General features: G+C 42.9%; 1 protein-coding gene across 3 annotated transcripts in view; it reads right to left on the minus strand.

Annotated features, from left to right (window-relative positions):
• Nucleotides 1–1,348: 1,348 nt before the first annotated feature.
• DENND4A (DENN domain containing 4A) overlaps nucleotides 1,349–16,822 on the minus strand; it is a 63,134-nt gene continuing 47,660 nt past the window's right edge. For all 3 annotated transcript variants that reach the window (XM_053364295.1, XM_053364293.1, XM_053364296.1), the window contains 11 exons: nucleotides 15,694–16,787; nucleotides 14,797–15,010; nucleotides 13,350–13,444; nucleotides 10,148–10,323; nucleotides 9,900–10,046; nucleotides 9,016–9,220; nucleotides 7,637–7,891; nucleotides 6,682–6,799; nucleotides 5,534–5,696; nucleotides 2,703–2,767; nucleotides 1,349–1,506 (listed from right to left, as the gene is read on the minus strand). In XM_053364295.1, coding sequence (XP_053220270.1) covers nucleotides 1,370–1,506; nucleotides 2,703–2,767; nucleotides 5,534–5,696; nucleotides 6,682–6,799; nucleotides 7,637–7,891; nucleotides 9,016–9,220; nucleotides 9,900–10,046; nucleotides 10,148–10,323; nucleotides 13,350–13,444; nucleotides 14,797–15,010; nucleotides 15,694–16,787 — 2,669 coding nt within the window. In that variant the 3' untranslated portion in view covers nucleotides 1,349–1,369. The remainder of the gene's footprint in view (nucleotides 1,507–2,702; nucleotides 2,768–5,533; nucleotides 5,697–6,681; nucleotides 6,800–7,636; nucleotides 7,892–9,015; nucleotides 9,221–9,899; nucleotides 10,047–10,147; nucleotides 10,324–13,349; nucleotides 13,445–14,796; nucleotides 15,011–15,693; nucleotides 16,788–16,822) is intronic.

The following is a 16,822-nucleotide window of genomic DNA, read 5'->3' on the forward strand; positions in this document are numbered from 1 at the left end:
TGTACAATGTGTTCAAGCCCAGAAAACATGAATTGTGACAATTCCTCCTGCTTGCCTGGATGGAGAGGTGGGCAGGGTGTGGGGCTATGTGTTTCCCCAGGAAGAGGTACTTGTTCAAAGTGTGGTGCTTTGAAGAGGGCATCTTCAAATATTAAATAAATGCAAGCAGTGAATTGCCAGGGGGGAAAAAAGAATTGTGACAATTCCTCCTGCTTGTCTGGATGGAGAGGTGGGCAGGGTGTGGGGCTATGTGTTTCAAAACCGCATCTTCAAATATTAAATAAATGCAAGCAGTGAATTTGCCAACGGCAAATATTTTTACCATTGTGAAGATCTCAAACAGATCTTAGTTTTGGGATCTAACAATTCTGTTTCCAATTTTGATTTTTCCACCTGGAAGCCAATTTTTTTATCCAAATTGTAGGCCTCTCTTATTTGATAATAATGTAACCAATCTCGCACTTTATCTTTTAGTTTCTCAAAACTCTGCAATTTCAATTTGTCTCCAACTTGTTCCAAAATTTCCCAATATTTCGGCCAATTGGCCTCCATATTGAGCTTTTTCTGAACCTTTGCTTCCATTAGTGACAACCACCTTGGGGTTTTAGTTTCCAATAGGTCTTTGTATCTTATCCAGACATTGAACAGTGCTTTCCTGACAATATGGTTTTTAAATGCTTTATGTGCTTTAACCTTGTCGTACCACAAGTATGCATGCCACCCAAAAACATTGTTGAAACCTCTTTTAAGTGTGCACTTATGGGGAGGGACAGGAAATACTACAACCTGCACTGCGATTGAGAACAGCATCGATATTTCCACACTACTTTTTAAAAAATGAAAGAGAGAAGGGCTTTATCTGCAAAAAAGACCAGTTGCTATAAACAGCAATATTCTGAGGGAGGACAAAAGTATTGCTTCTGCAACAGGATCACTTGATTCACTATAGTAATTTAAAAAGTTAAAAAAATATGAACTTGCTATAAATAATTTAAAATCTGTTATTATACAACTCTGGTATGAGCTCTGTGACATTTTTAACTTTCTATGTAAACAGTTCTGAAAAGCTTATTTCATTCATGCAAACTTTCAGTACATGATTTTGGTCCATCTCTGCTTAAGCTTTCTGCAATGGACCATTCCGTTTTCTCCCCTACATGTTTTGCAGACACTGTCCACAGCGAAGAGAGCCTACTCTGGCCCACGGCTCATAAGTCATTCCAGCAACACTCCCCCCCTTGGAAATCCTAATTTTAAAACAAAGCTGAAGATGCTTTTTTAAATGGAGAAGGGTGAGAGTCTTTCTGAAGTCTTTTCTGTTTCTTCATACAAACCCTGCTGCAATTCATTAGGTGCAATATTTCTTTTTTTAAAGGTACGGCTCCCCAAAAATCTTTCGACATTCCATCACTCCTGTACTTGGAGGCCTATCACAGTTGTGGGTGCTCTTCACCTGATTTACTGTAAGGCGGTCGTAAGCCATTTTGTATTCTCTGTCAAAAGCATCTGTAACGACAGGAGGGGGGAGGTTATACCAGAACAATGGAGCAGGTGCCAGAAATGCTTTAGCTTTGGGATAGCTATGAACTAGGAGTGTTTTCTGCACAGCTCCGATTCATTTCTTGGGGCAGGGGGATTTCCCAGTGGACTCTGCTCAGATAGGGGATTCTGAAAAAGGCACTCTGTCCACGGCTGACTTTAGGCACCAACTCAGGAAGCAAACCTGATAAAAATGATTTACTCTTTTTATAACCTTCTTGTCAGATGACCCATTCCTGTATTTCTGTTTCTTTAAGGTTTGATTTTATATGTTAGGTGGTTGTACACCACACAGATATATTTTATATGCTTTTGTGATGTATGAATTATTACTATTGTTAATATTAGTGTCTGGTTCTTTTCTGTAATACTGTGTGTGTGTGTGTGTGTGTGTGTGTGTGTTTTCAAGAGACTGATGCCATTTTAGACAACAGTTTTGCATTCATGTTTCACAAAAGAGCCTGCCTGAAGCACTTCATCATACAATTCCTTTTAAAAAATGTGTTATATCCAGATTAGCAAGACGAACCAATAACCTCAATTGGGAGCTGATGGGTGGCCCCCAAATGGCTTGTGCTTCTAACTTAGTGGTGTTCCAACTTAGTGGCAGCAACAGATAAATAGTAGCTGCTTGCAAATTGGGCTGGTTTGCACATAATGCTAAACCATGGGTGCATGCATTAGAATTAAGCCAGAGCAAAACCTTCAGCTCAGAATAAAAATTTCTGCAGCATTTACTCTGAGTTTTCATTAATCCTGAGTTATGAATGAATATGAATAAGAGATTATTGTTTTAAAACAAACCCTGGTTAGTTAAAAAAAAAAGTCCTCTTCATATTCCTTGGTTTGAAAATGGCTTGGTCACGTTTTAGTGACCATCAATAGTCTGAGTCAGAGGAATAAACCCATTCTTATTCCCTTTATAAAATCTTCCCCACTCTTGTTTGCCTGAAGGTGATCTTCACCGCACACAGGCAAATAGCTACTTACGAGTCTGGCTTTACAGAACAGAAGCAACTAGGTTTAAATTATTATACTTCATCTAAACAGGATTGTGAAAGATGCTTTAAAACAAAAAGTATCCTTTTAACTCTTGAAGTAACAGTTTACAATGACTACTTTTATGCGCACTTAGCACAACACAACAGAACTTGATGGCTTACCTATATCAATGTTATCCCTTCCAAGCGCAACAAGAGAGAGAAATAGTATTTCTCTATAAAGGCTCCTAAAAAAGATACATTGGAAAGTGTTATTTTAAAAACCACAATCTTATATGAACCTACTATACTTCATATAATCCAGACATTCTTCTCCAACATATATTAAAAAGTAGTGATTTTTGCATTGTTATTATTATTTGTAACTGGGTCATGATGATAGCCCTGCCAGGTCTAGAAAACACACCATGAGGTGAAGGGGAGTTCTCACTGTTAAGAGAGATTGGAAGGCTGGATTGCACCTGTGGCGTTTGCCTCCTAGGATGGATCAGGGAAAGGGTTAAAATGGGTGTGATGTGATTGGCCAGTGAGAATGCAAGGGGGGAGTAAAAGATAGAGTGGGAGGTTTTGAAAAGTCAGTTGAGGTTTGTCAGTTGGGAGTTGAGGTTTGTCAGTTGGGAGTTGAAGCTTGGGTGTTGGAGAAGGAAGAGGGTGGAATAGGCAGTGGGTTGGTCGAGTTATTGTGAGAGAGTGAGAGGAATTGTTAGGGAATTAAATAGATAGTTGGGAATAATTCAGTTTGAAGTTGTTAGGAACTAAGATTTAAGAAACTGACAAGAGAAAAATAAACCGAAACCATACACTTATTCCTGCACTTAAAAATAAACTTGATTATTTGTTTATGTTAACAACTGTCTGGACTCCATGTGTCCCCGTGAGAAGCGGGGTGGTGACAGCGAAGAAAGCAACCGCAGTGGTGGCACAGGGTCAATAGACTGTGAAACGTCCGGGGGCCCTGGGTGATCGCCACAGCACCCTACTCTCCTTGCCAACCTGGGCATAGAGGTTAGGTCCAGATGAAAGCTCTACTCCAAAACATCTGGGGTGGGGGAGGCACCAAGCTGGAGAAGGCTGTTCTACTTTGTACTAATTACCGTATTTTTCGCCCTATAGGACGCACCTAGATTTGGGGGGGGGGAATAAAGGAAAAATTGTTATTCCCCCCCCCCAGGCGCTTCAGGAAGCTATCCCCCCAGCCCGGCAAGCTCCCAGCAGCTTCGGCATCGCTCTGGGAGCTTGCGGGGCTGGGGAAGCCCGAGCTTCCCAGCCCCCAGAACGGGTCCCAGAGCGATGGCGAAGCTGCGCGCAGTATCGGCATCGCTCTGGGAGCTTGCCGGGCTGGGGGGATAGCTTCCTGAAGCCTGGAGAGCGAGAGGGGTCGGTGCGCACCGACCCCTCTCGCTCTCCAGGCTTCAGCGAAAGCCTGCATTCGCCCCATAGGACGCACACACATTTTCCCTTCATTTTTGGAGGGGAAAAAGTGCGTCCTATAGGGCGAAAAATACGGTACCCTTTTTCTTATTTATACCACATAGTGGGACTGCAATTGACACAAGGTTTACATTCCCAGGGACTGTGTGCAAAGGCAGAATCACACAAAGGCAGAACAAGCCCTGGAACTGTCCCTGCCATCCAAGATTTTGAGAATGGGGCTGCCTGAGATCTCATGGGAGTCTCCCACAGCTTGGTAAGCAGGGTGGAGGGTTTAAAAGCTCTTTCTGTTAAGGTTTTTTGTGGCATGGAAATAATTTTTAAGCTCTGGGAGGCTCTTGAGAAGACTCCCAGACTCCCAGAGCCTGATAAATAAGCTTGCTCCTCTGTCTGTCTGTCTGTCTGTCTGTCTGTCTGTCTGTCTGTCTATCTATCTACCTACCTACCTACCTACCTACCTACCTACCTACCTACAGGGTGAATCTTTTAAAAGAGGCCTTGTGGAACATGTGTACTCTGTATCCACGGGGCCTGTTTTAAAGGACTCACCCTGTATCTATGTGAGGTGATCTGCAGAAGCTGCAATCACGTTAAGTACATGCTTTTGCAGTGCCCTTGAGAAAGAGATTTTTTCCCCAAAATTGCCTGGGCTCTACATAAACACTGTTTTGTAATGCCTGACATTGCTTCCCTTTGTTCTGTTTTTGCCTCTGGGATTGAGCGAAGGGCGCCACTTTGCTATGTTTCCACATTTTTTTGTGAGCCATGGTGGTTTTGCATTGTGACCCACTTAGGAGAGCACAGTGCAGTAGGCATGATCAAAATGCAAAGCTGGTCCAGCTTGCTTCCTATTCCAGCTACCTACATCCAAAGAAAGTGGAGCAGAAGCTCTGAAACACCTTGTCTCTTTGAAGCAGCCAGGATGTGAGGGGGATGTGAGTCCCTGCCTGAATAATTTTCATGGCCCTTCCCCCATAACAAATGGGAAGAATGAACCACTCTGGCTGCCACCCTCCTCTGAGTGAGAAAGCCTTGATGTTTAATAGTGCATTTGTGATCCTCACTGCTGCTTTGCCAAATAGGATACACACAAGCACACAGCACTGTGGCTGCTTGGACTGAGGGCATAGGTTCAAGGAGTCCGGTGAATTGGTCTGGCATCACCTGGAGCTGCAGCATTGTTGAATCTTATCAGATATGGACATGATTTGGGTGGGAGACCACTGGAAAGCCCACAGGACTGGATATGCATTTAAAACATTTTCTTTTAAAAATACTGCAAGCCTTTTTTTGTGGGTGGGTGGGTGATTACGTTCCAGTGAACACTGTGAAATAATAACTGCCACCACCTCTACAAGAAAGAGTGCAGAGTGTTTGTTCTAAAGAAGTATTCAGGTATCAAACACATAGCACAAAATGATGTTACAGCCCATAAGGCATCCTATCAAGAGGCATCCTTCTTCAAGATGCAGAACATCAAAGCGTTGATACTCTCAAGGGGATGAATGACTTCCTCCTCTTACAACATGATACTACAGGCTTCTTTTTAACTGCTCATTTACCTTTGCCTTTTCATCTGTGGCCATTTGTTCAGTCGCTCTAGGATCTGGCTCATTGGCCCATAGACATCATTCATCTTAATACTCTTCACCATGCTTCTTAAGAGCTCCTGGTTAAATGAGCTGTCATCGTTCTGCAGTAAGCGAACCATTGGGTAATTTTGTGCTGGGGAGAAGGAATAAAAAGGAATATTTAAGAAGGAAATGAAAAACAGCAGTGACAGGGTAGGGGGAATAACAGCTGAAAGGTAAAAACAAGGATACCTTTTAAGTTGGCTCTGCAAAAAAAAAAACACTTGTCATATAAAGACAGAATCAGGATAAAGGGAGTACAAAAATAAAGCACAAGAAAGCAAGCCATAAAAGGGAAATTCTGGCCAATAGCATATAAGAGTTGCAACCAAATGGGTATTAAAAGCCAATTCAAAAACAAGCATTGAGACCAATGCAAGGTTTTACTCAGGTGACCCTGCAAGTAGTGGTGGCTGGTGGCCATTGAGACAGGTGGGGAGGAAGGCAGAGAAGCAGGAGACGCAGAACCAATGACAGGTGGAGCCAAGAGATGCTAGATCTTTTTCTCTGCAGAGTTCCACAATGACAGCAATGAGACTAAGGTGGAGGAGGAAGCTGGCAGCCACAGCCACCTCCTAGACCACAGCCACCTATAAGGCAGGTAGATGGGAAGGCTAGCTGGGTCTGGCAGAGGGTGATGGGGCAGTGTCTCCATTTGTCTTAATGGACCAGCCACCTCTGCCTACGAGGCAAATCACCAACACAACTCCAATGGTTCATCTTAAAAAAAAAAAGGATAGGAATTTAACAATTGAATGGAAAAAAGGCTGGAAAATAAATTTGTGCTAAGGCAGTACACTGTAAGCCAAAAAGTTACTGTATAAAATATACACACATACACACTAAAAAGGGGAATAATTTTTTAAAAAAACAAACAAAATAAAAAAGCAACCTGAACAGTACAGAATGTAACACTCACTCTCAAACACAAGTGTTTGGTTTTGACCTGCAAGACAAACAGATTAGCACAATCAAAATCCCCATTGCTTATCAGCTTAAGTTACTGGTGGTCGTAGTGAAGAATTTGTTCTAAAAACAGCACACAACAGCTTCCAGGCTGCATGCCGGTCATCACTTACTCTGTGCATTCCACAGAATATAGAGAGGCTGCCCTGGATCCTTATGCAATTTCATGTTGTCCCACAGCATCTGAATTAGAACGTACTTGCTGTCCTCTAAGATGCAATTCCTGGGAATCTGAGCAATAACAACACAAAAGACAAGACTGAACATAATAGTAGGAAATTACAGAACAGCTTCAAACTTCCTTGATGCCACACACACAGTGGGAAAGGATAACAATTCTGACTTTCGGCTATCGCATTGTAAGCTTCTTCTCTGCTAGGGCCCCACTGAAGAGTTATGAATACCCTGGCCAGAGGTGAAAGTGGGTGTGGCAAAAGGCAAAAAAGTAAACAGGATTGAGACCCTAGCCTGTGAAGGAAGGTGTAATGTGATTTTTCGCTCTTTGTTCCCTGCAGTGGTATGGATTTGGATTGGCCCCCTGTTCCTGTGCCATTGTCACAAATTGAACTTTCCCCCCCAGTGCAAGGAGCAGACTCTTCGATCCAGATTTGAAACACAGTGGAGGAGGGGTAAAATGAAAAACAAAAAACTATGCACAGTCCCCTGGCACCTACTATTTACATCTCTGCCAGTCCCCTGCACTGGCTACTGGCATCTCAGCTAGTCTGGTCCAGAGACTAGACATGCACTTATTTTCCATTCTTGAAGCATTCTGCAAGGGTGAGCAGAATACTGCTCAGGCTTCAATTTCAGAGATCTAGCCAGCATGCTTTCATTATGAGGATATTAACAGGCTCTCTAGAATCAGAAGCAATCCCAGAACTCGTTCAATACAGGTCTAAAACAGATTGGTAGTTCTCTCTCCCCGCCCCAAAACACATGCATGCACAGTCCCAAAATCCCTGGGGTGGGAAGCTGTAGGAGCAGAGAAGAGCTGCAGTCAGAAGGCACAAGGTTTATAATAATTTGTCAAGCCCTTAAAACAAATGTACAGCCATTTTTTCATACCTTTGAATTCTTATTGCAATGCTCAGAGGACAGTATTAATCCTGGTAAGTTACTGGGTAAGTCCAGGCGTCGAAAATACCACACTAGATTCCAGAACACAATGGGATGGTGGTCCACAAAGTCTGGCACTGTTATCACATGATCCCCTTCATTTTCTAATAAACTTTCAAGCTCCTTCCATACAACAAGAGGACTCAGGTATGGGACAGTTATGGGCTCTGGACTCTGCAAACACCACTCCAACCCCAAAGGATCCTATTGGATACATAAAGAAATAAAAAGAAACTTTTTTGTATTTATTATTACAGTTCATCTTTTCTCTGAGGAGCTCAAGGTGACATACATAGTCCTCTCCAACCCCACCCTACCCATTTTACCCTCACAGCAATCCTGTGAGGTAGGTTAGGCTGAGAGACTGTGACTGGCCCAAAGTCACCCAATGAGCTTCATGGATGTGTGGGGATTTGAACCCTGGTCTCCTAGGTTCTAGGCTGACACTCTAACCACTACGCCACATTGGGTCTCATTTTAGCTAAGCTCTATTTTAGAGGTTCTTCTTCAGGAGCTACTAAAGTGGGGAAGAAGAGGCAGCCTTCTCAGTCACAACTCCCTTGAAAACTTATCCTGGCGCTTACACTGATGTCCTTTAGGTGCTAGGAGAAGACTTTTTCATTTTCCTAGCCTTTTATTCTCTGATGGGCTTTAATTTGGGGAAGGGCCATGGCTCAGTGTTAAGAGCAACTGCTTTACGTGCAGGAAGTTCCCAGGTTAAATCCCTAGCATCTTCTGGTAGGGCTGGGCAAAAATCCCAATCTGAAACTCTGGAGAGCTAATGCTGGTCAGTGCAGACAATATTGAGCTTCCTATGCTCCTAACATCCACTGTTGTTTGACTATTGATTTATTATCATTAAAACATAAGAGCCTGGCTGCCAGATCAGACTAAATGCCCTTTTAAGTCCAGTATCATGTTCTCCCAGTGGTCAACCAAAAGTCCCAAAGGGAAGCCCACAAACAGGACCCAAGTGCAACAGTGCTCTTTCCACTTGTGATTCTCAGCAACTGGTATTCAGAGGCATACTGCCTCCAAAAATGGAGGGAGAACATGGTGGCTAGTAGCCATTGGATAGCCTTATCCTCCACGAATTCGTCTAAGCCATTCAAATTGGTGACTATTACTGCCTCTTGTGGGACCAAGCTTCATAGTTTGACTCTGTGTGACACTTCTGGGATTATATCATTGGTCAATTATTCCCCCTTTGGTAATTTTTAAGCAGGACAATTAGCACCAACATGGTAAAAGCAATTGTGCTTTGCAGAATCTTTGATTGCTCTGAATATCCCAGTTAGGAAGGCAAGAAAGAAGACCTAAGTACTCACAGCTGTCCCCTGCAATGTGGTAGGCAAGCTCCCAGTGGGAACAATGTGACTGTGCTTGTGATGCTCTGTTTCCTCCACCTCCAGGGGACTGAAGGTACTCATGCTTCGAGACAAGGCATGACTGGTGTGCTCAGTCCCAGCAGTATTTTGCCTTCTTGGAGGGATCTGAATGCTTCTGGCACAGGTGCTATCAGGCTCTTTGGATCTGTTACCAACAAAAGAATATTTGTATTTGTATTTTTTAATTTTACCTAAAACCACACATTTAAAAAATCAACATCTACCTCTCCCCCCCCAACTCTACAATAAAAAGAAAAGGTAAGGTCAAACACTGTCCTGTTATTTGCTGTTCTAACACACTGCACATAGAATCCATCCTTCAATAAAGTTGCTTGCCTGCTGTCTGATAAATATGCCATACTGCTAACCAGTTCTTAGGTGGGCAGAAAATAGACTTCAGTCTAACCACTAAGCCAGAACACACAGTTTTTCTTATTCATGTATCTGAGCCATTTCATGACAACCTCCTCCCCATTTCCCCTGCATCTTCTAAAATTTATCTAACTGATGGGCATAGATTATTACCGTGCCACTGTTGATTATTAATAAAAATTAGCATAATGATTCATGCTGATTTTACTGTGGCTTTCTAATGGGTATTTTGGGTAGAGTGTTGCTTTTCTGATGTTGCTTTATGGTTTTTATTTTTATCGCTAAATCGGGCCAAAGACCATCGAAGTCCGCATCCTCTTACCCACTTTGAGCAGTCAGGATGGAGTGGGCAACCATGACTTGCCTGTGAGCATTTATTAAAGTATTATTAAATGCCCACAGGCATGTCGTTTTTTTTTTTCTTTGACTGAGTCAAAATGTGATGATTTTACCTATTTGAATGCAAGTCATCCTGAGCAGGTATTAGAGATGCTGAAAATCCTGATGTGGGATCAGAGATGCAGGACTTTGCTGCCTGGTTGAAAAAAGATGATGGAAGCTGCATGTTCTCTGAAGATGGGCTGGATTTCAGGAAATATCTATAAAAAGAACAAAAAAAATATGTTGCAATTAGACGATTTTTAAACAACGCACATTTGGAAATACTGCAGCAAGAATCCAATGGCAAATAATCAGTTACCTTCCAGGACCCCGTAGATCTCTGATTTCGATGTTCAGGGAAGGCAAGAATTGGTTTCCACAGAAAGGGCATGTGGTGTTAAGGTTGGAATCATCTGCTGTCCAGCCTGCCATGATTTCTTCATCATGTACAAGACAGTCACAGGTATGGCATCGTGAACAGCTTGAGATGAGGACCTGCAGAAAGCACTTCATTAAAGCCCTCAGTGCGGCTTTTGCCCCCAGTAGCAAGAGAAATCCTAAGTCATACCAAACTGCAATAGAAACCCAACTGAATTCATAAAACCTAGAGCTGGGCTGAAAGCACCTCTCAGCTATGCATCCTATTCTCTGGCTGAAAACTTCAGGGGGGCTGGAGATTCCCATTTCAAATTGACCACCAAAGGAAATCTTAAAATACAGGAGGAAATGTTTGTAAATATTAAACTTGTTTTGGTATTTTAGATTCATTCATTGAAGTTGAAAGTAAATAATGTATCATGTATGCAGATGTACACAGGGTTTGAATATGTTGCATTCTGATAGGTTACAGTGAAACATCAAGTAAAATTTTCACTGTTTTTCAGGTTTTGGAGATGAAAACAGTCCAAATCCAGATGTGTTTTTTTGGAAAGCAAATCTGAATTCAGTGTGGCTGATTTCTAAGTTAAGCGTGCACAGAATTGCAGTCTTATAGCTGAACTGGCAGGCTGGCTAACAAAAATGCTTGCTTGTGGACTTGTTTGCAAGGCAACTTCAACCATTTCTTTGTCATCTGACCTTACATTTACAGGCTGGAACTAAAAGGGGCTGAGCAAATAAGTAAATGTGCTCTCAACTCCCAGTCTTCCTGAGCAAAAACTGCCCTCATACCAATTAAACCAATTAAAATGTCAGTTGTCTAATCTACTAATTAAGCTAATTAAAGATTGCAGGCCTAAAAAAACAACAACCAGCAGTTCAGTTTCAACACATGAATCCACCAAGGCATGAAGATGTTCAATTCAAGGTACTTGGAGATCAGCAACCTAATCCACCATCAGCATATCCTCTTTCTGTTAGTGACCTTGTTTTAAGCCAGGGATGTGGAAGCTTCTGCCTTGCAAGGGCCTTTGGCCCAAGGGTGGGGGGGAAAGGAATGAGCAGAGAAGTGAGGGCAAAGACACCTCTTTGCATGCTGTGAGCCAAATTCAGTTTGCCTCTGGGGACTTCAATTGGACAGGCAGGATGTTTTTCTCTCTCATACGGCTTGTTAATTCAAAGCAAAGAATGTTGGGCTGCATTCTCTTCAGCTGGCTGCATAATGGAACCACAAGTAGCAACACAGCCTGCTTCTCTGTTAATTAAAAAACAAAACAAAACCGACCCTGCTTGACCTCTCAGCATACAGAGGCTTTTTGGGGAGTCTTTCAGTCTGGGGCTCCTGGGCGGAAACTCCATAAGAGACCCCAAGAAAAAGTTCACAGCAGGGGGGGGGGAGATGTTGGGAATTCCACACCCCACAAGAGCCACAGGCCCATCTCTACAATGTATGGCTGCTAAATGAGCCTCACACCATTTTACACCATGTTTGGCTGCCCCTGAACACCACCATCATCACCACATTTCCTGTAAAGGATGCTAACAATTCAGCCAGGTACACAAGACTTGTTTGACAAGGTGAGGTGCTGCAAAGATCTGAACAAGGTGCTGATGGTAGTGTAAGGATTGCTGCTGCTCAGGCAGCTTCTTAGGGCAGGTCATATGCCAGGCTCAGGAATATTCTCCAGGAACCACTGTCACGGCAGACAGTGAAGGTGAAAAGGAGTGTGGAACTTCCCTTCTCTATTGGTTTGGTTCATTCTTGAAAGGAAGAATAACATCAACCATTCACTTGCATGTACCATTTCTCTCTCTCTCTCTCTCTCTCTCTCTCTCTCTCTCTCACACACACACACACACACACACACATACCATAGGCACATGTAGACCCAGATAGAGTGTTCTGTCTCTACCAGCACAAAGGAAGGAAGTAGGTCAAAGTGAGGGTGGGAGATGAGGAACAGCTGGGCTCTGTGCAAGCATTGTGTATGTGATGTCACATCAGTCAATAAAACACCCGCTGCTCACTCTCATTCCCTCTCCCTCATCCTTATCAATGCTGAATAACAGATACCAAACCAAGATACAGTGGTACCTCGGGTTACATACGCTTCAAGTTACATACTCTGCTAACCTAGAAATAGTGCTTCAGGATAAGAACAGAATTCGGGCTCTGGCGGCGCAGCGGCAGCGGGAGGCCCCATTAGCTAAAGTGGTGCTTCAGGTTAAAAACAGTTTCAGGTTAAGAACGGAACTCCGGAACGAATTAAGTACGTAACCTGAGGTACCACTGTATGGAAGGAAAAAGAGGAAGAACCAATTTGTATATAGGGTTTTTAAATCTCCTAAATACTTGCCCATGGGCCAGGTGAAACCAAGCAGCAGGCCAGATCTGGCCTGTGGGCTGTAGGTTCCCCACCTGTTTTAAACCCTTTGAGATTTAATTATCTAGTCCTGACCTTTTATAGAGCGCAATACGGAGTTCTCCAACATTCAGCCGATCCCCTTGAGGACACCCCTCCCTGTCACAAAAATTTAATTAGTTGCCTCAATGGAAGAAAAAGCAGCTATGAGGATTTTGCTGCACTGCGGTGTCAACAAATTAGCAGCTGAATCACTCTATTTTTAGAGCTGACAAATACATTTTAGATTGATTTGCTGGCTTCTTCTATCAACAGCTTATCAGTGGGTATCAGCGATTGCTCATTTGGATAGTAATGAGGCTTTTGAAGGTTCATTTGAAAGAGTAATGAAGGTCCCCTTAGCAGTAACTGGCAGAAAATCTTCCATTAATATTAGAAAGCTACATTTCTGAACTGAAGGGTCATCTAGATTTTAGAAACTGCCCTAAAGTGATGGCCATTCCCCAGGGCAAACTATAAAGTATATGAACCATCCTTTTCATCAGAACTAACACTAACTTAAGAAGGGAAATGTAAAGTAAAGATGAGTGGGGATAGAGCAGAGAGCTCTTTGATGAGGCAGGAGTCTCAGGAAATCAGATGTAGAACAAAAGATCTGGGTCCCACGGTACCTTGTCTGTTTCTAGCCAGAAGGAGGAGACAACCTGTTATCTGGATACCTCCTCCACACCTTTTTGCTAGTGTAGAACACAAGCTGTTTAAAAAGGGGAAATGCTATACCTCCAATGCGTAATTCTGGAACACGCTGGTGCTGCTTGTACTGCAAGATGATACCAGCTCTGATCTGCCAGGCAAAGGAAACTTTGAAAGAGAGCCTAAAAGGCAAATAGATACTTGTTACTGCAGAAGGAAATGTTAGACTGACCCATGATGGTCCTACATTGTCATGGAAAGTACAATTGTTGTAAACAGCTGTCATTTTTTATGAATAGAGGTATATAAGTACTTTTATAAATAAAAATAAATAATAAAAACAGAAACACACTCTTAGAACTTGGAATATTACTAACAAAAAGCAGAAGAGAAGAGAATGACAGGAGAGGTAGTCATCCACAGAGAGACAATAAAAGTTATTGCAAATTAGACATGATGTGACATTAGTTGCATGAGTACACTGCTGTTGTTACTGTGCAAGTAATAGCCAGGGGAAATCTTGAGTAGCTTTTTGTGGATAAGTTTAATTTTCTCTCTCCCTACCACTATCTTGTGCTGTTGTTAAATAGAATTAAACTGTTATTATATGTTTTGAATTTTACGAGATTTTATTGATTTTGTTTTTTGCGATGTGTATTTTTAATGGGAAATGCTTTGAGGCCTGCATGACATAAAGCAGTACACAATTCTAAATAACTGTTGTTGACATCTGTCTCTCTCAAGAGACAATGGAGTGCATCTCCAGGGACGAAATCAAACCGCTGCATTAGCAGCACCGAAGTGAGCTCCACATGGCGCAACCCTGGACAGCGTGTACCGAGGTCCTGGACTGCCCAGATGGCAAGACCCCGCTCTCCGCCTCACTGATGTAGTCCAAAGGAAAGCAGAACAATACGTTTGGCACCAGCTTGGCTGAACGAGTTGCCGGAAGGAGGCGTACAAGGCGCCACCCAACCATCTTAGGGACTCCACTCCGGATCTATGTAGGGTTTACTCCTTAGCGTTTTCTTCTCCAGAAGTTATCCCATAAAGAAGCAGAGGTTTAGGATCAGATTTTTCCTTCTCTTAGAATGGCCACCTTTCCAGGTTAATGAGCCCCATCTTTCCCTCACTTCCCTCCACAGCATGTGCAGAAACTGCCTTCTTGACCGTTGGACGCACTATTGGTCTCATCCACCCAATCTGCCAGAGCCTGTCTTTGTATGCAGGGGAAGTCCCTAACCCAATGAGGGTATGAGACCCATTGGCTACCCTCACCTGGTTTAGCTGGCCAGTCGAAGCCATTCCTGGGGTGTGGTCGCTGTCACATGCTGCCAGCTTCTAGGAGCTGCAGGTGACAGCTGAGTGCAGGGTAGGAACCAAATTTGGACAAACTACCCCAGAAGGAGCATAACGTGTCCCTCACCAGAGGTACTACCCCTCCCCTAATACCCCATACACCTGTTACTAAATAACTAAAATAAAATAAATAGGGTAAGAAAGGAAATTTGAGAAATTTAAGGAGAACTCTTACCGGACTGAGAAAAACGCTTCGATGTGCCACTATTCGAAGCTGAACTTTCAAGACTTGTCCTACTCAAGCCAATTCCCTTTAACACAGAGGAGGCGTTCTCTTGAGGAGAGGAGTTGCTTTCAAGATCATTGCAGATGTCCTCATCAGTCAGGGAGGCAGTTTCTGAATCAAGGGCCCCAAGGGATGAAATGCTTGCTCGGTCTGAGTTTTGATCCTGAAAACAAGAATAGGAATGTTTTCTGTGCTTAAAGGTCTCATAGAAAGTATCTGGAAGAAACACCACCATCAATACCAACAGAACCAAGCTGGATCTTCTTCTAGAATAACTGCTTTGAACATCCAAGTTGACTTCTATTAACTGGTAGTGAAAATCTGAGTGCCGAGCAACCTGACTCATGTATATAGTTAACAAATGAAGACTGACTATCTCCTGCAATAGTTATCATATAGATGCCACTTTCAATGTCTCATCACATTCTAAAATTTATTGGCTGGTAGAGAGCAAAATTCTTTTCCTTTTTCAGGATGAAAAATTTGATCAACAACAATTTACTTGTCCCTACAGTGCAAGAAGACAGAGGGCCCTATCTATTTATTTTGCAACCATTTTCCTTCTCTGTGTTTGACATAACTATTATTTTCTTTCCTCTTGGAGTCTCCCAGAGGAAAGCCAGGTCTGTCAGTCTCAGCGTGATTTACATACACCTGGCTCTCAAATCACAGGATTTGTATGCATACCCAAATCTTTGCTGAAAACATTTTTATCATCTTCAGTGACAGGGAAAGTTTCTCACACACCTGCACTGCACAAAGGAGCTGTACACCAGTTTGAGAACTGCTGTACTACAAGAGCTATTTTGGCTCCCCTCGCACCCAGCAATGTTTTAAGATGCTTACCTTTGCTGATGCCGCATACGTAGTAAACTTTGAGTACCACTTGCTGGCCTTCTCAGCAACCCCTTTCCCTGCAGAAAACATGCTGGTCTTTAGAACGTCAAAGGTAGGTGTTAGCAGTGTATCCAAGTTGAACGCAGTTGGAGAGGCAAGAGCTATTGAGCCAGCTGTATCCTGAGATTGTCCCCTGGACAGACTATGAGGAGAAAATACTGGAGAGGACCAAAGTCTGTCCCTTCCCCTTTCTTCATTTTTTATGTGGTAGCTTTTGGATTTGGTAAGGCTCACCGGTCTGGGTGAGTTTGGAGGAAGGCTAGATCTCCGGCATGGCTGAGCCAACGTTGGACTCTTTTTGTTGGTGTTCTTGTCACTGTAGGCTTTTTGCAAATCTATGCTTGGCGTACGGCTTGTTAAGGGGCTGCTCATATTGTTCATATACATTTCTATTTCTTCAGCTAAATCTCGCCTTGCAGAAGGGGTTGAGGCACTTCTGTCCTCATCGTCATCCTCTTCCTCTTTCTGTTGTTCTGTCTCAGCAGCCAGCAAGGAAAGTGGATCAAATCCCATCTCAACACCAGTTTTCTCAACGAGCTTTACTGGAAAGCTGATGGCTCGCTGAATCCTTTTTGGCCTTTTATGTAACAGCTTCACAGTCTTCACTGAGAAAGGTTCATTATCCAAATCTTCCAAATCAAATATGACAGGAGACTCTGTTTTGTCCACAAAACGGTCCTCATAGGGAGCATCCTCATCACTGGATTCTTTCTCCAAGTTACCTCTCTTACTGGGTCCCAAGGAAGACTGTCTGATGTTGAGAGTGTTAGGCCTTTTTCTCTTCTCAAACACTTTGGAAAGAATTTTTGCATCCACTCCTAGTTTTTCAACAATTTGTTCTGGACTTGCCTCCTGGTTAATATGGTTTTTCATGAGTTCTATCAAAGCATCTCCACTCAGATTACGGTTCCTGTTTCTCCAAACTATCCGTTTCTGATCCAATTCAGCTGCATTTAAGTGCCTATTTCTTAAGCTTTCAACTTTAGTAACTCTTGTTTTGTTGATATCCTCAAAGCAAGAGAATAACAATCCTGCAGAGCTTTCTGTGAGGGGGAAACACACACAAATTCAGGGAAGT

The sequence above is a fragment of the Podarcis raffonei genome, chromosome 14 (genome assembly GCF_027172205.1).
Source record: "Podarcis raffonei isolate rPodRaf1 chromosome 14, rPodRaf1.pri, whole genome shotgun sequence".
In the NCBI taxonomy this organism is placed as follows: domain Eukaryota; kingdom Metazoa; phylum Chordata; class Lepidosauria; order Squamata; family Lacertidae; genus Podarcis; species Podarcis raffonei.